This window comes from Dinoponera quadriceps, unplaced genomic scaffold, assembly GCF_001313825.1.
Source record: "Dinoponera quadriceps isolate SergipeBrazil2010 unplaced genomic scaffold, ASM131382v1 scaffold3290, whole genome shotgun sequence".
Classification (NCBI taxonomy): domain Eukaryota; kingdom Metazoa; phylum Arthropoda; class Insecta; order Hymenoptera; family Formicidae; genus Dinoponera; species Dinoponera quadriceps.
In genome coordinates, this window is record NW_014558496.1 from 31,271 (window position 1) to 52,429 (window position 21,159).

A 21,159-nucleotide genomic window follows, 5' to 3' on the forward strand; every position below is an offset into this window, starting at 1 on the left:
TTTTTTTATTCTATTTTCTGTAATATAGGTTTTAGAAGATAAATGTGGAGATGTTTTAATGCTGACAATAATATTTGAGAGTGTGGCAAGAAGACTGGGTGTACCCTGTGATTATTTTACCTTTTCAAGTTATTTCTCTTTGGTTTGGAGAGATAGATGGTAAGTATAACTATAACTTTAGAATTATCTTTTATCTTTATATATATATGTGAGCGCGTATGTCTTATATATACGTACTTATACGTAAAATTACATACATTTAAATTGACATATTTATATATAAATAAAAATATATCCTATATAAACATTTATGTTTTATTTATTGTTCACAGTGATACAACAAAAGCTGAGAGTGAAAGCTATTATTATATTGACATTTTTTCTAATGGAACTATTCTGAGCAGAGCAGGATGTCCCAGGTCTTATAGTGATACTTCGTATTATATAACGTGTCCAGTAAAGAATTGCATGGTGCCCAAGCCAACTCCGGCACAGGTTAGAAATTATTTACATATAATATTTATTACTTTGAGAAAGAAATAGAACAATAGTTAGCATTACCTAAAATAATTAGGCGCAGGTAAAAATATATTAAAGCACGTTTTATCAAGGGATCGCTAATTTCGTCGAATTTTTAGTCATGTTTCTCTTATTAATAGTAACGTCATGTCCAATTAAAGTTTTTGTCATCATGTTATACGCCACTTTTAGCCGCATTTTAGATAGTTGTTTTTATGATTTTGTGTTTATAAAATAATTTATCGTTTGATTCAATGGATTCATCTACGATTTCATGAACTATTGCAAGCTAGTAGTATAAGCGATTATCAAACAAATAATTTTTCATTTTCCATTTGCTATCTTGGCTTTGTTTTAACGTTTGGTTTTTGGTATTATAAGTTGATAGCACGACTGTTAAACTATGTGCACATGGCGGGTGAAGTAAACGATAGAAAGAAAGCAGAAAGGAATCGCTTGATACAGGAGCTACGGCATATGGTAAATCCGGAAGATTTGGAAGGAGTTTCATGGCTAATTGGCATTTATTCGACGTGTAGAATGGACTTATCGGACATCGAGATGTCATTAAAGAAAGTACAAGTATGTAAGCTAGTTTATAAATATTGCCTGCGTTCAGCAGAGAAAGTTGCTCAATGAGCGCTTAGCGATTATTGTCTGTGATTGGAGTATTCTTTTCGATTTTCGATAGATCCAAAAGAATGTACCAATCAGGAGCAACAATCATAAAGCGCTCAGTGCACTACTTTCTCTATTGAACGCAGTCATTTTTATGGAATAAGCTCACTTATGTATATTTATACATGAATGAAGCGACGTTAATTTATTAATTGTTTGAAGAAAAATATCTTTAAACGAATATACATTCGCAGGATACGGAGACGAATCCGTTGGAAACGAGGTCAGGAGCTAAAATGGTATTAGATAAGCTCTCACTGGCACGAAGAACTATACCACCGGTATGTATAACTGTTATAATTTGTATACTTTTTTTATTACCCAATCGTGTTATTACCTGATATATTCGAATTACCTAATATGCGCGTCAAGCAATCACCAAATCGAATTTTTCAGTGGCGCTTTATGCTATAATTTGCTCTCTTAAATTTCAATAACAACTTAACACAAACGGTCAACATTTTTTTCAGTATGTTATAGTACCAAAGAAGAGATCCAAGTACGTGAACTATGCAGTTGGAATGATCGTGGAGTTCGATGACTATACGTCGGAACCTACGTGTACAGGCGTAATCACGGGATGGGGGAGGGATGGGGCAATATTTTGTGATGAAGAGGACAGTAATAAACAAACGACAATACTATACTACGAGGTATTCTTTAGCGGCAATAAAAACTTCTCCCTTCCTCAAGGTATGATCGTCAAATGCAATCCTGATACACGTTTACGAATTACGCTTGTATATATGTATCAGTTGTGCAGTGTAGGATATATCACAATTTTGATTTTAGTTTGTATAAAGCCAGCGAAAAAGCCGACGTGGATCGATCACAGAGAAATCGGTCGATACTTCAGTCACTTCGAAGGAACACACTATATGCCAAATCAAAAATTGCTCGAGGAATATCCCGACGATCTTGAAGTTTTACGGGAATATTGCAAGCGGTATCACAAACGTTCTTAAGTTAAAAATCGTTCAAAGATTGATACGCAATATGAACGATGAGAGGGGAATCTTCATCATAATTTAGTTTGATCTGAAGATTAGGTTGTTGCGTCTAGGTATTCATATATTATGATTATACATAAATGAAATAGATAGAAATGCGCAATTAGTAAGGCTTGTAGCATTCACAAAATTTGAACAGAAAAATCAATAGAATTTAAATACTAAACCTGTCGGGTAATTGCGATTGAAAATTATGAAGAAAGAACAAGACTGCCATGTTGAAATTCTCCTGTTACATCTGTTGTGATCAGGGTAGATTCTTTCGTCGCTCGCGTTTTAAAGTTTGTGTTTTTGCATTTATATCGTCGGTCTAACTGATAACCAGCGTTTCGCACATCTCGGTATATTATATCTGTAAAACCAGGCTATTTCTTAACCTCTTAATCTGTTAGTCTCTTTTCCTAATTTCTCACAACTACTTGTTAATTGTTACGAGAATTGACGGGGATTCGAAAACGTCATATCGAGTGTTCATCAGTACGATCTTTTTTGAACACAGAGTTTTGAGCTTATTCCCTGCAATAATTCCCGTGTGTCGAGAACGTCCTATAAAAACGAAAAATGGTTAAGTATTATACAGTATACAAGCACCTATGACGTGAGAATGTAAGCGATAATTTGGGAAGAATCTCGATTTCACTTTCCCACGATGCGCGTTATAAGAAATGGATTACGTAGGATTTCCTGCATATGGAGATTAGAAGAAGAGAAAGAAAGCAGTTTTTCTCACTGTACTCACAATTCAGTATTACATTTAGTTATCGAGAATTGGCATTTAACGTAATGGCGGAATATTTTTTTACGAAAACAATATTTCGATGTACAAATTATTATATAGATATATTACAATATTATAAAAGAATATGAGATTTTCCTCTGCCGGTTAATAAGTTAAAACCTTTTTAAGTATCTTTAATAAATATATTTTGTCTATATGTATACTATATCGTAATAAATATATAATGTAAAACGTGTATGTTTGCGCATTGTCGATTGGTACATGAAAGAGATTGCGATAAAGATCCTCCTTGAAAGACGATTAAAATAGTTCCCATGGTCTTCGCTATGAGCCACCACTGCGTTTACCGACACTGTGTTTACCGACAAGCCGAACAAGCAAGTGGTAGGTAAAACAGGAACTATCGACTACCAGCGCGAGTTCCGATTGGCTTCTGCTTGCTTGAAATACCATTTTGTAACTAGCAGTTGCCGTCCCTCGCGACCGGCGACTAGACGTTTGCGACGCATTGTGGAACGCCCTTTACCGCTTACAGCGATCGGTGTGGTAAAGGCCTTGAACATTTGCATCTCACGCTGCGCACCTCGAACGATCCTCACCTCCATTTTGAACGGAGACGAGGTCACGGGAGGTTACGCTGGTATCAACAAACGCGACTGCGAGCGACTCTCTCTCTTCGGCCGTTGACGGATCGTACAAGGGGGCGAAGTGAAACGGAACAACTTCTTGTTCGCGTCAACTTCCGGCTTCGGCCGCCGCGCTATAGTCGAAGCGTACGAGCGCGCCCGGTGCCTGCAAGCGTGCATATATGTATGTCGTTGGCAGCAGCGCCTAACGTCGACGTCTGTCAATTTATCGACTACCGCGAGTTCCTCGTCCCCACACGTCCGTGCAGTCTTCTAGTCAGACGCGCCGTGTGCAGACGACGGAGATGCAGCGGCAGTGCAAAGGTAGGACAAATCGTTCCACCACCAGCTCTCTCTCTCTCTCTCTCCCCTTTTACCGTCTATTCCGCGTTCGCATTTATCGCTTCGATAGCGAAACGTCGCGATGATCCGCGATGCGATAAAATAAACGCAACCGGTGACGCATATAAGCGCGCGATAAGCATTCTCCCCCCTCTCTCTCTCTCTCGCTTGCTTCTTCCGGGTACATGCTAGGAGGAACCACCTTCCCCTGCGATAATTGCCACTGACAGCTTCCGGACGAACAATTATCTCGACGACGCAGATCGCTCCGAACGTCTTCCTACGCATAGAGACGCAATTCGAGCTTCCCGGGCGGCGATGGACGCGTTCTTCGTCTCGGCAAAACCCCTTCGGCGCTCGGAAAGGGCAAGGCTCATCTCGATCATCGGTCATGTCGCCCGGTCGAAATCTCGGAGGGCTCGAGGTCCGCAGCGGAAAAAGCGCGAGCTTCTCGCGCGATACGACGGCATATCCCATGAGAAATCGCGCGGCGAAGGAAAAGAGAAAGAGAGAGAGAAAGTCTCTTGACTTTACGCGTGCTGTGAAAAAGTAGAGCTTTCGCGCGCGCCCGTGTGTGCGTGTGCTCGTCGATACGCGCGTGATGTACGTTTAATCAATAACGAAATTTCTGTTTTCACTCGAGTGGATGACCCGGTTTCCGTCGCTCGACGGCGGAGCGCGGATCGTTGTGATAAGTATCGAAACATCGATATTTCGCTCCCGGTATGTTTTGCCGGGTATTTTCGGCCACTCGCACGCGCGCGCGAAGATCGGCGAATCTGATTTCGGAGGTTCGGCCGCGCGGGAACGGTATTGCGGAAATTCGGAAAGCTGATTTCACGGGGGAAGATCGAGGGTTGGGAAGTTACTTTTGAAAGGTAACCCGTTATCGTTACTAACGAGAAAATGTCACGTCATTACCAAATTGTTGTCAAACTATTCTCCACATCATACATGAGAATACCTCATACATCGAATTATAATTAATATTTTATTGATTTTATCTTCGCTAAATCTCGCTTAGAAAGTGTCGTAAACAGAATGTTATCGTATGCAAATTAAATACAAAATAACGCGATACGTTGTTTACATCGAACGCGCGCAGCGATGTGCGGCGCGAAGCTAAACTTCTTACAAAATAAATCTTATAACAAAATTAATTTAATTAACTTAATGCGATAACAACCAGGCTTGTTTTTCATTATCGCATGTCGATAATGAAAAACAACGCAGTAGCGTTTTAGCGACAACCGCTAATAGCGCTACGATTATGATATCGCGAGGTAAATCTCTCAAATTAGTCACTTGCATTGCTGTTAAATTCTCACAAAGCGAGTATAAAATATTGACAATTATGGCGTGTCATTTCTTTCTGGCAGGAGTGGATTTCATCGGGCGATTATTTACGACACGAACAAAAGTTGTTGCTTTTTATGTTTCGAGCAGATTTATGTAACTTATCCTTTCCACCACCCAGTCGCTGTAACGAATAAATCCAAATAAGTTATATCAGTTTTATTTACCAAACCATTTTTATATTGATCCTTCTCCTTTGCGATTGCGAAAGAGGTTTAGTTGTCGAATCTCCTTTGCTGCTCTCTAAAACTATTTTAATTCCACGTGTCAACCGCTACATTGATTTCCATTGATTAGGCAAAACTTAATTGGCGATCGAATGATCGCAAAAATATGCTAATTTAATGTATTTCGAGTCGTATTCATCTTTCAGTTCTTTTTATAGCCGATTTTTTCGAGTGCTATTTATTACATAGGTCTGTAAAATTTTATTTTTCTTTCTGCAGTCTGAAAAGGAAGAGTAATTTCCCAATAATTTCCCAATTGTTTATACGCCGAATCCAAATCTGCGAGGAAAAATGCTCTATCACGTCCAGTCTCCAGTTTATGAGAAGAATGTGGTTGAAACGTCACAAAAACGTATTTTTGTGACATTTTTTTTTTAATTCGTAACTAACAAATCCGATGTGCGAGCGATTTCGAAAAGGACTCAAATTAATGCTTGAACATTATACTTTAATATGAAAATATCGAGTCTTTTGCTGCCGACATCATCGAATCTCTGATGCGCTATGTTTTTAGCGGTAGGTGGTAGTCGCACAGTGTCAAATAGAACGGTGTGACGCTATGATGTGATACGCTATATATAATTTTATATTTTGTAAAAGCTTTTACAATGCACGCAAATTACATAACTTTTTTCGTACAACAGAATTACGAAATTAATTTTTTCGAAAATCGTTATTTTAAAAAAATGTTTAAACAATAATTGATTAAACAAACGAAAAAAAGACATTTTTTATTACAAAAGAGTATCTTCAGTCCTATATTAGATAACAGAATATTAATAAGTTTCGAGTATTTCCTAAAAATGCCTATATATGGCACGAGAACACTTTTGTGAACGTCATAAGAATATATTATATAAGTCTATGTCATAAAAACATCGAAGTATTCAAACTACTACTTGCCGCCCAATTATCGAGGTTTAAGCAATGCCGACTGAGAGCATAAGTGACCATCCCGCTTGGCGCCCGCGCTACTCAGGATTGAATATACCCACAATACATGTATATTTTTGCTATAATCTTAATGCAAAAATTTTCTTTTCATCTAGAAGTCAGATTCAGGAATTCTTGCAGATATAATTTAAATGATGTCTTTTTCTTCTAAAATGGGAGGATTTATTGATATTGTTATATTGTCTTTGAGAATGTATTATCGGACATTTTATTCTCAAATGTGAATTCTTAAAAAGCTCCTTTCGATAAAACACTCATTGGGGATATTTTCGACACATCTAATGGAACGCACTCTTAGTTTCTTCAAGTTTCTCGCAACGGTCCTGCGTTCGGTGTGCGTGCACTAACGATAAGCATTAAGGACTATAAAAGTACCTTAAATGTGGCTCCTCAGCCAATCAGGTGGTTTCTAAATCACTTTTAGATGCACTTTTATCAGTAAAAAAAGAGTTCAAAATATGGGCCTAGAAGACCACCGCCGGTCGTAGGATATCTTTTTTAGATCGAGATTATTATCAGCCATTCGTGATTTTTCTATCGAAGTGAACTGGAAAAATTGTAATTGTTCATATAACTAAATAACAAAGTAAATAATGACCCGTGACAAAGATTGATATCACATTATACTATGCCACTCGAGATAAGATAACCAGAAAAGACAAAAATGAATCGTAAAGCGATAATGTATTTCTTAATTCATCATACGTGTCATCTAATAATTAACCGTTTGAGTGCCACGGGCCTTTCTCATTTCCCGATCGAAACTTGCCAAGCGGCGCGATAGCGCTTGTTATATTCCGTGTCGAAACTTGCCAAGCGGCGCGATAGCGCTTGTTATATTCCGTGTCGAAAATTGCCAAGCGGCGCGATAGCGCTTGTTTTATTCCGTGTCGAAACTTGCCAAGCGACGCGATTGCGCTGTTTTCAGCTTACATGCAATAATCATTTCATATCTCTTTTTACCGAAGATTGAAAGGTCACCGTAAAGTTGTGCATCGAGAAAAACAAACCGAGCCTGCTGTGATTATGGGCTTCGCAGCCCAGAGCGTTGCAGTTTTCAGAAGAGAACAGAAGAAGCGCGATCGCGCCGCTTGGCACTCAAACGGTTAATAAAACCCCGGTAACAAAAACACCTGAAAGATGTCTTAAGGATATTTTAAAGACCTTTAAAAGTCCCATCTTTTTTAGACCTCTTGGTGACACTTTTAAGTGTCATTAAGATGTCTTCTTTGGAAACTTTTGTTACTTGAAAAGTTATTTAATTACTAAAGCTTTTAGGCAAGCTATCAGAGGACAGTCAAGTCGAAAAAATAATCACCATTACAGACGATATTAAAGTATTCGATATTCAATATTCACGTACCGATATGTGAAAAAGTATCGAGTGATAAAACACCGATGCAAAATATCGATACCGGATCGCCACGGCGGTGGCTGGCCAAATTAGCGAAATCCGTTCCAATCGGAAACGCTATCAGTCGTCCCTACTCTAACCCGGCAGCGTAAACAAAAGAAATCGTAGGTGACGCGGGCGCGAATGTAGCTCGGCTTGATCCGTGCTGCTGGTCAGTCCAGCAGTCGCTTAACATCGCGAGGTACAGCGGTCGTACACACGGTGAATGATTGCTCCGTCGTTACTTTTTTCGCGGTCGCGCTGCACGGTTCTCGAAGAGTCCGAACCAGTCTCCTCGTCGTCGTTCGTCTAGCAAGATGCTTTTCCAGCTGCTGAGAATGCGACGAGCCGGGCAAAAAAAGCCAGAGTGTGACGCGGGAAGTAAGTATTTTAAATTATATATATATATATATATATATATATATATATATATATATATATCGTTGCTCAGTGTCATTAATGATCAAAGATATTGTTAATATTACCGACTGCGCGTTCAGTAACGCGGAAAGGAATGTAACGGTATCTCTGCTCTTCTTACGTACGTCGTTGTTCTCGCAGCATGTGATTTTTCGTCACAGCTGTGTCAAGCGCGCGAGCACGTTCGAAGTAGCGGTTTCTTTCAACAAAATCGTCGTTATCCATACAGCTCGATCAAGTGTCGTCCTGGTCGGCCCGATGTAATTGTTCAGTCTCTACTGGCTGGAGAGATCTCCGTATTTATTTTTTTTTTTTTTTTTGTATTCGGAACCGCTCGATGCATTTTATTGACTCGAAAGAATGATTATTATATGTTCACACGGAATAGCACTGCCGTTTTTTCCGATTTTCTTTCCTCGATTCAAAATGCGTGCGATTTAGCGGAAAACGAGTGAACGTCGCTCCTATTACTCACGGAGAAACTTAATGTGCTGCCAGATGTTACATATGCGGCTTGTAATATTTTAACTAGATTTTACACGATAAAATAACTAATAAAATCCAACAGAGAAACGTCTGAAAGATGTTTTAAAGATATTTTGAAGACCTTTGAAAGACGTCCGATCTTTTCAGATGTCTTCGGGAAACTTTCAAATGTTTTTAAGATGTCTTCTTTGGAAGATTTTGCTAACTTGGGAAGTTACTTCCACAATTTTCATCCTTACAATGAAAATTGAACAACGTAGGAATTTTAAAGGCCTATTTCTTCAGAAGTTTCTGAGCGACTTAAACATTTTTTTTTTTCTCTTAAGATATCTCGGAAGTTTCTGCTATCTGGGGAATTATTTCTATAATCTTTAAACTTATGTATAACGAAAATTGAGAATTATAGCAAATTTTGGAGAATTGTACTTACATCGATCTGTGCTTGAGGGGATTTCTCTCAAAGTGCTAAATAAATTATATTTATATATAATTTACATATTTTAAATAATGACGATGATAATAATAAAGATAATTATAGTGATGACAATGGTAATTTTTAAGGCATCTGTGACGCCTAACATACCGTCTGTAACATTTACATGCACTTGCTAACCGACAATTGAAGATCGATCTTTTTTAATTTAGCTAATGGATATTCTTTCGCGGATATATAACGATCGGCCGGCGAGCGATCGGGATTAATAGCCTGTAAAATTTCCGAGCATTTTAACCTGCATATTAATAATAACGTATATATTAATAATAACGTCTCCTCGACTCGCACGTAACTCGCTGCGGGAAGATTGTATCGTGTTCTACGAAGCAGCTCTATTGCTCTAAATGCACATATAATCAATCTTAATAGATGCGCAAGCTACTACTGCGTCCATCGGCTATCGGAGTCTTTGACGCTTTTGTTTTTGCACCCGCTGTGCACGCGCGTGCAAAATATATCGCACCAAAAGATACGGCTGTTTAACAGCAAGAACTTATATTTGTTCGTTTCGCGCGAAGATGACATGATGAATGTTCTTTAAACTAGTCGGACGGGCGTATTTAGCGGTCTAAGAACAAAGCTTCCGTCCGAGAAACAAAGAGAGATTGTCGTCGTCGAGGAAGTCGACCTCGCTAGGTTGCCTATTCTCTCTTTCTCTCTCTCTCTCTCGTTCGTTCCGTGCGAGAAACCTATTCGCACTTGTATAAATTTCGTAAATTCGTCGTATAAATAAAGAACCGTTATGCACGGCGCACGTTTAGATGAACAACGCAAAATACCCAACCTTGCAAGAAGAGTCTATCGCAGCATTACGAAACGGAACAGCATTACGGAACGGACGACAAGCCGAAAGAACTACGCAGCGCATGTAACAAAGTTAGCGTAGAGTGACTCATTAAAGTTCTACAATACGGCGAAAAATTCTCAGTCGGATACTATCTTTACGTCATTAATTATTTCACCATAGGTAAATTCGTGAATAACAAGTTGAAAAATCGTGACACGAATGTTATCAGTTATCGGAATGTTTTCGGGATCCTATCGGGTTTATTTCTAATATTTATTTGCGGTCAAGCGTATCGCAATGAAAAACAAAATTGCAAGAACGCATGACTGCAATTAATAATGCTTTGCAATGCTTGACTGCAGTCGTAATGTTCACGGCGTTTTTACGTAAAGAAATTATTACATAAAGTTTGTCCCTTTTGTAAAGTTTTTTCTACAATTTAACATGTTTTCGAGCAATACAGAAATAGTACAGTACTGTACAGTATAGTTTATCTTTCGTTAAGAAAGATAAATCATTATTGCTCTAAATGCACGTATAATCAATCTTAATAGATGCGCAAGCTATTACTGAGTCTATCGGCTATAGGAGTCCTTGACGCTTTAGTTTTTGCGCCCGCTTTGCATCTTAATATATTTGTTTGTTTTGCGCGAAGATGACGTGATGATGTGGAAATTAATTTCTTGGACATAGTATGGGGTACAATTTTTTACAGTACGGCGATGCGTAAGAAGTGATACATCGTATGTATAAAGTCGGAAGTTTCCAGAAAGAGCAAGAAACTGTTTTGCAAATTCACTTCGCTCCGAACAATCCGAAGATGCAGGATGTCACTTCTATCGAGTTCTTCGGCAGGTAACCCTGTTCTCGGAGTTCTTCGTGAAAGTTCTCACAAAGTTTAATTTTTACTATCAAGTTCTGCCCGTCTAGGTTTCGCCCCAACTTTTCGATCTGCATTGTGAGTTGTAGCGGCTATCCGAACGATCTTGTGTCCGGTTAATAATCAACGGAACTCATCTCGTTATCTGAAAATCGAGTCACTCTCGTTGTCTCGTCGTCCTGCCAGGCGTTGAGCGAATTTTCACGTGAAACGCCTATTGAACATTTCCGCTTGTCCTTGCGCTTGTTTGTTCTCGTGCCGAGTCGGCAATCGCACCTGTCGGCGAACACGCCGTGAATGGAAAATTGATTTGTCTTACGCAATGAACCGACCTTTGAAAGGATTGGTAATTGCGATCGCTTTCGCAATTTTTAGCTTTCAGCACTTTCACAGCACGATTTCCTCACATGCAACGCTCCGATCCAATGCAAAAGCAAGTGACTCTTGATACTTCAATTTTGTTTCAATATCTCAAATGTGAATGTACCGAAGTATATTCAAATGGAAAAAAAAAACATCTCAGTTCATACAATCGAACAGGAAGCAAACGAAGACTAGATGGCAGTCATATTTTTGTCAGCAGGCTCTGACGCAATTGAAATTTATACTGTGTCGTTACAAAGAAATAAATATGCCAGGTGTGTTTTAAGTACTTTCTAATATTTTAGTAATCGGTTGATTTGAAGTCAAAGATTCTTTAAAAAAAAAGTCCACACGAACACATCTATTTCTTCATAAGTGGCCTCAAAATCAATCCTTAAAATATTACGGACAGTAATTAAGAAACACCTTGTATATTTTTTTATTTGCTATGAAAGCATAAAAGTTGCTGTCTCTCTGGATTATTTTTCTCTCTCTCTCTCTCTGTAAAATCAAAAGATTGTACACTCACAATTTAGAAAATTTATGTGAGATTTTATGACTCTCCGCATACATGACTTATAGATGACTCATGGCCGCTTTGAAAAACGAACGAGAAATAAAACAAGCTTTTCCGTACGAGTGCACGTGACGATAACTCATTGTGTCAATGAGTGCGCGCTCCTCGGCGCCCGTAAATAAGCTACGATATTTTGAGTATTCGCGGCGAGATTCATTCTATCTTTTTCTGTTCGCAGCAACCACCACTGCCAACGATGCCTCGAAGAATCAAACTCCACCGACGCTCCTCTCGAGCCTTCGGAGCGTGCTCTTCGTTATCGGGACTGTGGTAATCGGATTCGCCGCTTTCTGCAATTCCCTGACGTGGTAAAATTATTTAAACACACCCCTTTTTTAAAGAGATAATGACAAGCTATTTTCAACCTTATTATATTATTATTTTATTAATATGATATGTGTTTATTTGAATGAGAGTTGTCGAAAAATGCATTATCTCTCGCCGATTAATCGTTTCCATTTGCACAATCCTAAGAGATTTAACTAAAAATAACACCGATAGCACAGTATCTAAAATCGGAAGATAAGACTTCTCTAAAACGTCTTATGTTCCGAATTAAGACGTTCTGCTGTCTGGGAAGTTCTCTCTCTCTCCCTCTCTTTCTTTTCTACATTCTTTCTGTAGAGCTAAACGCTAAATATGGAACTAAATATACACGCTCAATATTCACGCGTAAAAGCTTTTTACGAATCAACTTGCTAATTGACAGGTAATTTTCCAGGCATTTGCAGAGATTCTGGGGGGCATCTGGTGACTTCTGGCAAGCCCAGTGGGACAAGATCCTGGACAGATTTGGAGATGACCCCGTTACTCTGTGGGTTTACGGTAAGTTCGGAAATATTGATCCTTGACACACATTCCCTACCATCATTTTTCATTTGGGAAATCGTTCGCATAAATATCTGTGTCTTCACTATCGTATTTTCCCGTGCGACGGTGTAAAACGTAACGGACATAGTTTATTTATGTAGACACAGAATGAAAAATTATCGCACACGTATGCGGCGACGGTCCTCCGTGAGAGATCGAGTACACGTGTTGGCAGAGAACGTGTTGAAAAAGCCAACGCAAAAATAATGGCAATAGTCGGCTCGGTGTTGCGCGCATCCCCATCGTCGAAGGTTACAACCGTTAACTCTCTCTCTCTCTCGCATTTATTATCCTGCACAGGATCCTTGTTGCTGATGATAGTCGTCTACTGGATGGTCGGCGGGATCTACACTATCTTGGACATCACCAATCGGCCGGCGGCACTGCGCAGATACAAGATACAACCGGGCACGAACGAGCCGGTCGACAAGAGGAAGTTATGCAAAGTGATCGGTCAAGTGCTATTCAATCAGATCATTGTCGGGTTTCCCGTTATCTATCTGAGTTATTACATCATGGAATGGCGCGGTTTCCCCCCGGTGCGCGAGCTGCCGACCTTCCACTGGGTGCTCGCCGAGATCGCGATTCACATATTATGCGAGGAGATTGGCTTTTATTACTCGCACAGGTATGTACCGCTCCGCCGCTCCTGGAAATACATGTCGCGAAACGGCAAAACCGATATGAACCTCCTCTCTGCCGATTCGCTTTGCAGATTCCTCCACAAGGGCACCCTGTACAAGTACATACACAAGCAGCATCACGAATGGACCGCGCCCGTGGCCGTCACTGCGATGTATTGCCATCCTTTGGAGAACATCGGCTCGAACCTGCTGCCGCCCTTCCTCGGCGTGTTCCTTATGGGCTCTCACGTGGCCACCGCCTGGCTTTGGTTCTCCCTCGCGATCCTGTCGACGCTGAATGCACACTCCGGCTATCACCTACCATTTTTCCCGTCGCCGGAGGCACACGACTTCCATCATCTCAAGTAATGCGCATTCTGCCGTAACAATAACAGCCTAATTTTGTTACATAGCGTTTGCTCATCTGTCTAACGTGCCTCATTCCGTTGGAATTGTCTCGTTGCATATTTTACCCGATAAGGAAAAAAAGAATCATCGATGGAACGTTATTGCGATAACGCGTGTAACGTTTCTTCATATAAGCCTTAACAATATGGCTGAATTATCTTCACAGATGAGAGAGAAGAGTCGAGTGATTTGAACGAGTATTTGCAGGTTCAATCAGTGCTACGGCGTACTCGGAGTTCTGGACCGCATCCACGGCACCGACACGCAGTTCCGCAACTCGCGGAACTACGCGCGTCACGTGATGATGCTCAGCCTCGCGCCGGCAAGGGAGATTTTCCCGGACGAAGCGAAGTACAAATCGAAGTAGAGGAGCCGCTCGGGGTGGCCCGCGCTAAAGTCTCCGAGGGAACTTCCAAAAAGGGAATTTTTCCGTGAGGTGCAATATAATAATCCCGCATTTTACTGACCGAGTTGGGAAACGGCGGATCGAGAGTGTAATCGATTTCATCCGGTCTGATGTATCGCATAACCGGCGAACTTCTCCGACAAGACCGGATAAATTTCAGAGGATGCGCGATCTTCATTTGCACGCCACTCGTCTGACCGGTGATCAGTTCTGTTTTTCTTTCCTTTCCATAATATTTAAATATGCTTTTTGCATCTGCCTTTGTCTCAGAGGCTCTCCTTCTTTCCCTCGTTCGTCTTCGATCGCTCTATAATCTGTCGAAAATTTCATGTACATCCTGATTTTTCATGAATTTGTTATTTCAAAGTACATGTCGCGAGGAAGTCTTCGACTTTTTACCGGTTAGACGACTGCCACGCAGGTAACTCTTTACTATCCGCTCACTGACCTGGTGTGATAACGACTGTATATATACAAATGCTATTGTAAGGTTGGACTGAATAGAGAAAGTATCGGGAAAGTGCCGGAGGGAAATTCGTAAAAATTGATAACAGACCGAGTGCCTTATATTTTACTTGGGATGCAACAGAATGAGATTCTCATTATTCGCCTGTATTCGCCGATATTTAGTAACGAGCGTCCCCTTCCTTCCTTTTTTTTTTTCTAGCCCTTACCGGGAGTCAATTCACGTTCTTCTTGTTTCTCCATCGTGTACATTCCATTCGCTCGCTCGAGTGTGTACAAATTCTTCTAAATTCCAACGATAAAGTACATCCTCGAAATTGTACACATGTACGCGACAAAAAAAAATGTAACGTCCTCCGATAATTATTTCTCGTATTTTTCTTTCAGTTCAATCTTGATTCACACATTTTTTCTATAATATTTTTAGCATCGATGTTAAAAAGTGATATGTATTTAAGCTGTACATTCATGCACAAGTCCTTACGTTAAATCTCTGATAGACTGGTATTAATGTGTTATATACGAATTTATAAGGTGCACATACACACGCGCGCACGCACACATATGTCACGCGCGCATACACACACACACACACACAAATAATCCTGAAGCTTCTTCAACGTAGTCGAGACAGGTCTGTAGATATTAATTTACTTTTCTAACGCAAAATGGAAATAAAAAATGGAAATATGATATTTTTATCACCACGCATGTGGAAATGCCGTAATTATATTCATGTTTTAACATTATTCGGGGATTGAATCACCGTCACGATGCTTTCGAGTATACTGATTTCGCAACGGTAATCTCAGATTGAATAGAGAGCGTCAAAAAAAGATCACTATTTTTATATTTAGTTTCAGGTGACGACGATACTTTTAGCGCAAGCGATAACTTGACTTGGTTCGGGAACTAAAAAAAGTAACTGTACTTTTTTTCTAGAATAAGTACAATCTCTCATTAGAAGGAGAACGTTATTATTAGAATTAGAACAGAACGTTAGCAATCACGAGTATCTCGAAGAAAAAAATTTAAACCGATTGCGTAGAGATAGACGCGTATTAACATTAATAACTCGCGCGATATATATGTATAAAACATAACGATGATTTATTGATGAAGCTTTCATAGCTTGGTAATAATAATAGTAATATTAATAATAATATGTAGTAGGATTAATAATAATAATAATATATTATTGGTATTGATTTGAGCATCTTTATCGTGAGGACATGTTATTCACCAAAGACGCATGGCAGTTTCGACATTTCGATCAGCACATCGCGCTAATATCCTGTGAAACTCTCACACCGCTACTGTTATTAGCGCAACGTTCAATAGATTAATGATATCTCATATAATAAAGCATATGACAAAGTTATGAAGCAATATCTGCTGATATGTCTAGTAGATTTGCATCATTATTATGAAAATGATTTTTCATGGCCATCTTCGTTACGACGGGCCGTGTTTTTGAGTGCGTGAATTTTTGAAAGTCTGGCTATCTTCAAACACTTTCCATATTTAAGAATTCTCATAACCTTGACATTTTCATTTCGAAAAGTCTTCGGGAATCCCAACGGATCGCTTGCAAACGTTAGATTATCCGGAAATCATATATATATATATATATATACATATATATATATATATCTCTAACGTTTCTGTATTTATGTATCTATATGACAAGCTTATTAATAAAATCTTTACAAATATTAATCTTCTGCGGTGTTCTTGTCGACGGAGAAGAATTTCGAAATGAGCAACACAACAACGTGTGGTTTTGCAAGTACGTATATTTCGTAACAATATGAATAATCTGTCTCTCTTACATAGACGTATAAAAATAATTATATTATCATTATTATTATTGCTTTCCCGCGCATTAATAAAATATACTTTCGAAAACGTGAAACACAATTTCGCTCGTAAAAATCACAATCTTAGAAAGGTCTTGCAGACCGTATAATTTTCACCAAATCATTATTCGCCCTATTTACACGAGAAGACGTCTCATGCCTGCCCTACTCCGCGATATCTCGTATATGGCAAAAATATAAACGGTAAAAATATCCTCACTATGTGAAAGCTTAAATAGAAGATCCGAGATTCGTAAGATCCAGCGAAATATAAATGCAACATATATAAATATAGTAAAATGAACGAAATACACAGTAACGAACGGTGTGTCACACAAACCAGGGTAACTCTTTGGTAAAAATTTGTGTATCATTATCGCGTCTCGTACAATTAAGCGTCATCTTACGAACTACGGGGGTTCTCGTAGCGTGGAGAAATCGCGCGACCGTTTATTGCTATCGCTAAGGGATCGCTGAAGCACGACGCGATCTCTCCGTTCCTTCTGCCGAGATTCTGCGAGAGATTCGGTTTGCTGATATATTATTGTCGGACTTGGCAAAATTGGACCCTTCGGTGAACTTTTCACTCTTACATTTTCTAAATGGCATCGTAATATAAACGCGCACACTCTTACCCACAAAGGAAGATCACGATATAGAAGTTGTGCAACGTTCACATAAAGATTCTTTCGAGTGAAGATAAAAAAAAGCAACGATTTTTCCCAAGGGAAATTTTCGGCGGGCACATATTGTATCCAAAGAATCAAAATCTCACGATTCGAAAGCTGGGACAATTCTATGATGCTTCCAAATGTTTCGGCAGAATTGTACACTAAAAAGTTGTATTATTGTCAAATTTGTATTTTGGGAAATTGTATATCCGGCATTACTTTTCAAGAAATTGCTTTAGTCTTCAAGTTCCGATATATATATATATATATAAAAATTTTTTTTTTCCGAAACACTGCGTGTCCAACCGAAATTTTCCCCATCTCGACGAGATTAATTTAGGAAAGTATATTCAATGCGGAAGATATCGCAATTGTTAGTAAAATCGTTGTCTCATCAAAGCCCCTCAGCACGAGGCTCCTCCGATATGATTTTTTCTCGCGTCCGATTATCCTAAGGGTACGATCAGCTGCTAAAGCTACCGAGTAACAATGCGAAATGTAAACATCGCCGCATAACGAATCACAAAATTTCCACCGCGTTGTCATTAAGGCAACAGTACGACGAGGGGGAGATTGCACAGCAAGCTTGGACGTCAGCAGACACAGTCGGCGGATCAAAGGTCGGAGCATCTTCTTTTTCGATGAGTCTCGTGTCAATCAGTGTCCAACAGAATTTATTTGTTAGCAATCAAAAATTCATTTGCCTACTGGATACGAGAGGAGACTCATCGAGGAGAAAAAAAAAGAAAACGTTGTAACTTTAATCCGCTGATTGTGCACGCCGAACATGGACGTTATATCATTGCACGATAGCGCGATATACATATCGTTCTATATGTTTACACTACGTAGCAAAGTGTTGTCGAGTTCTTCAACATGTTCGCTATCGCGTTCGTGTTTCGTGCTGCGCGGGTCAAGGCTGTTTTTGATATTTTGCCTCGAAAACGAAGCAATTATCGAGGTGCTTAGGTAATTCTTGTGACAAGTGTTATTTGACAGATTAAATTTCGCCCGTAATACGGCAAGCGTGGACCAGTTACGTAAGATTAATTCGACATGGAACACGTGAACCAAACACTCATAGTCGCTCACCGCAGCCCACACAGCATCTTCACCACCTGTTTGCCACCTTGATACAACGTATGTTTGTACTTACGCACAATATATTTGACAGGCGAATTGAGCATTTTCGAACACAGAGCGACACTCGCAGATCTCATATTTAAGATCGTCTCGAGTCTTCTTCTTCTTCTACTGTACAGATCGTCTCGTTAAGCCCGGTCATTTCAGCTAAACTAGCATTGCGCTAACTTGTGTATTCTTTTCGCTCTAAAGGTGAGAAGAGTGCGATATCTGGTCCAACAAACCGGCAGCAAGGCATCTGAAGATTAGCACGACCCAAACACAAGATTTGACCACGAATACCGACTACACAATGTGCTACGCATGTGTGACGTTGGTCTCTGGTAAGAGATCAACGGTGCATCACATATGCGTGTGACGTTGGTAGCGAACATGTTGATAGACACATATGGTCGGTCACAGGACGGTTGCGACAGTTCTTTCTTACGTGTCTCTTTTACACTGCTTCATCGTAACTTTCGTATGTTCCGGAACATGTCGAAGAAAAGAGAAAACTATGGCAACCGTCCTAACTGACCAACCGTACCGACGACAAGCGCAGTTCTCGCTCGGACATTGTCATGTAGCATAAAATCGAAGCTGTTGCACGGCAACGACTGCTCCGAGAGAACTGCCAAATCTGCGTTCGCCAGAGGAACGCGTAGGGAAAATGGACCGTCGACGGATCCTCTCGCGTAACCACACACGGCTGTATGTGGTCTGCAGTCTCACGGCGGGCAGATCGTCGCCGTTCAAGGCTCGCTCTCTCTCTCTCTCTCTCTCTCTCTCTCTTTCTCTCAGTCATTGTACATTCCGTCGATCAGAAAATCCATCCTACGATAGTGCCTCTTGTCCCAGCAATCTCGACCGCGTCTGTACAAGAGGAAAATTGCGGTGCCCAATAAGGGCACAGCTATGATCGTTATGATGACCGGCACGATGTAGTCGATTTTCCTCGGCTTGCCCGATAGAGAGCCCTTGTTACGCGAGGGCAGCCTAGCCTCGTTAGTTTCCGACTTGCCGACAGTCGTCACCGTTGGTTTAGGCTTCGGTACGTGTTTCGTTTCCGCCGGCGGGGAAGACTTCTGTATCGTCGTGTCGTTCGTGCTCTCTGTGTGAGAGGTGCTCGCGTTCACCGGGATTAAAATCGAACTGGATTTAGCGCCTGAGTGATGATCTGCATGATCTGCGTTAGGCCGTGAATCGCTGACGTTTGACTTCGGTGCGTCGACGTTGGAAGCTTCCGCTTGATCATCGGCGCGAGCAGGCGCCGTTGTGGCGTTCTCCGCTACGGGTAGTCTTGCATTCTCGAGAGTGGTCTGGCTGAACGACGTAGTCGCTTGCTCCGAGTCCAGGCTAGATTGATTCACGCCTTTCCTCGCCTTGACTTTCTTCTCCTCGACTCCTTTCCTCGCTACTACGGAAGGCGCGGCGAATCTCTCCTTAGGCATATTTTCTCTCGCTCTGAATTCATGGGAGGTGTCAGCCTCAATTGGGGCCTTGATATTCTCCTGCTGTTCAGGGCTTGTGGATATTGGTATTGGTCCCCCTTCCGCCATCATCGATGTACTCGTGAGATTCTGTTGAGATTTGATGTAGATTCAATCACTCGCCGCTGGTATCGAGAAGTTTAGGGATATCTTTATCAAATTAATATTTCATATTAAATATTATTAATATTATGTCAATATTACATATTAATAATAGTATGTAAATATTATATACTATTTTAATAAAATTAGGATAATTTTATCAAATATCTGATATTTATTATATAAAAATTCAATCACTTATTGCTGATATTGATGAAATTAAGATATTCTTAAGAAAAATATCCGGAATATTTCACAAAATTTGATAAATATTAAGAGAAAGCACAGGATGTGTGGAACAGGAAAATAAGAACAAGGAACAGAACAGGAATATGAGTCATAAGCTAAATATACACGAGGAATTTTTGTATCCTGATCGTCCTGCGTTCTACGATCTTGCTATAAAATAGCAACGACCGAAAGTATTCGAAGGCAACAACGGAACACGAAAAACAAAACAAAATAAACAAAGCAAAGGAGCGCTAATAAATTCAAAGTACATGTCACACATGGATAATACGCACGGATTCCATACTTGCCTTCGGTATTTGTTTATCGTCCGTGACATTACAATGTGGGTGTTTTCCGGTTGTCGCTGACGACGATTTGGACGAACAATCCTGGCTCAGAGATGGCGAAGCCGAGGACGTGCCATCTGGTCCCGCGACAGCACTGACAGACGAGGTTAGCACCGCGACGAGACACAGCAACGAAACCAGAAAGCCCGTAGAATCTATCACGGCCATCGTATCGCGAGTCGAATTCCGCGGAACTCGACGGCGAACGGATAATCCTGGGCGAAACTAAAAACAAAGAAATAAAAACAAGCGACCGGAACACCGAGAGAGCGACTGCTACACAGTCCCCATGGCCGTTGCAACTTATTCCTCCCCAGCTGCGTTGATACTGCACGGGCGGAGAAGTGGAACACTTCGCGCGTGGGCACTGCGAATTTTCACGAGTGCGGAATATGGAGAAATATAAGAAAGAGATACGCAGTGGCGTAGTAATAAATAATAGCGTGTAATATTTTTCCCGTGCATCACGAAGAATGTATAATTTATCCGGGATATATTTCATTGTATACAAGATGTCCCAGTTCTCGCGACATTAATTTTATCGAGAAAGATTCTCCGAACGATTTAACTTTCTCTGAACGAAAATTTGTCGAGGTGTCAATAGTTCTGGAGATATAAGCGAAATTGAAATTTTCTGATTGGTGACCTAGCGGAAAAATTCTAGACACCGGCCGATGTGAGTGGACGTATGTTATCGCATCCTGTGCGCTAA

The 21,159-nt window shown here is 40.3% G+C and overlaps 3 protein-coding genes across 4 annotated transcripts in view; 2 read left to right on the forward strand and 1 right to left on the reverse strand.

The window, feature by feature from the left end:
* Window positions 1-3,146, forward strand: part of LOC106749891 (F-box only protein 21-like) — a 4,760-nt gene extending 1,614 nt beyond the window's left edge. The window contains exons 4-9 of the mRNA XM_014629806.1: window positions 29-159; window positions 333-495; window positions 901-1,101; window positions 1,392-1,478; window positions 1,668-1,890; window positions 1,990-3,146. Coding sequence (XP_014485292.1) covers window positions 29-159; window positions 333-495; window positions 901-1,101; window positions 1,392-1,478; window positions 1,668-1,890; window positions 1,990-2,162 — 978 coding nt within the window. The 3' untranslated portion in view covers window positions 2,163-3,146. The remainder of the gene's footprint in view (window positions 1-28; window positions 160-332; window positions 496-900; window positions 1,102-1,391; window positions 1,479-1,667; window positions 1,891-1,989) is intronic.
* A 295-nt stretch (window positions 3,147-3,441) lies between these two features.
* On the forward strand, window positions 3,442-16,006 carry LOC106749860 (fatty acid hydroxylase domain-containing protein 2). 2 transcript variants are annotated; one of them, XM_014629729.1, is made up of 6 exons: window positions 3,442-3,896; window positions 12,032-12,161; window positions 12,575-12,678; window positions 13,024-13,351; window positions 13,439-13,711; window positions 13,962-16,006. In XM_014629729.1, the coding sequence occupies exons 1-6, from the start codon at window positions 3,878-3,880 to the stop codon at window positions 14,119-14,121; spliced, it is 1,014 nt and encodes a 337-aa protein (XP_014485215.1). In that variant the 5' UTR covers window positions 3,442-3,877; the 3' UTR covers window positions 14,122-16,006. The 2 variants fall into 2 exon arrangements, with proteins under 2 accessions (XP_014485215.1, XP_014485214.1); XM_014629728.1 differs by lacking the exon at window positions 3,442-3,896 and adding an exon at window positions 8,015-8,225.
* Window positions 16,007-16,401: 395 nt separating this feature from the next.
* Window positions 16,402-21,157, reverse strand: LOC106749861. The gene is made up of 2 exons (XM_014629730.1): window positions 20,409-21,157; window positions 16,402-19,857 (listed from the first exon to the last, which is right to left on the reverse strand). Exons 1-2 carry the CDS (start codon window positions 20,613-20,615, stop codon window positions 19,075-19,077), a joined length of 990 nt encoding a protein of 329 aa, XP_014485216.1. The 5' UTR covers window positions 20,616-21,157; the 3' UTR covers window positions 16,402-19,074.
* Between the last annotated feature and the right edge of the window lie 2 nt (window positions 21,158-21,159).

Coding starts and splice junctions, on each gene's coding strand:
- LOC106749861 (XM_014629730.1), bottom strand. CDS start 20,615: ATGGCCGTGATAGATTCTACGGGCTTTCTGGTTTCGTTGCTGTGTCTC. Junction 19,858..20,408: donor ACGATAAACAAATACCGAAG/GCAAGTATGGAA, acceptor AAATCTCAACAG/AATCTCACGAGTACATCGAT.
- LOC106749860 (XM_014629728.1), top strand. CDS start 8,162: ATGCTTTTCCAGCTGCTGAGAATGCGACGAGCCGGGCAAAAAAAGCCA. Junction 8,226..12,031: donor GCCAGAGTGTGACGCGGGAA/GTAAGTATTTTA, acceptor TTCTGTTCGCAG/CAACCACCACTGCCAACGAT. Junction 12,162..12,574: donor TTCTGCAATTCCCTGACGTG/GTAAAATTATTT, acceptor GTAATTTTCCAG/GCATTTGCAGAGATTCTGGG.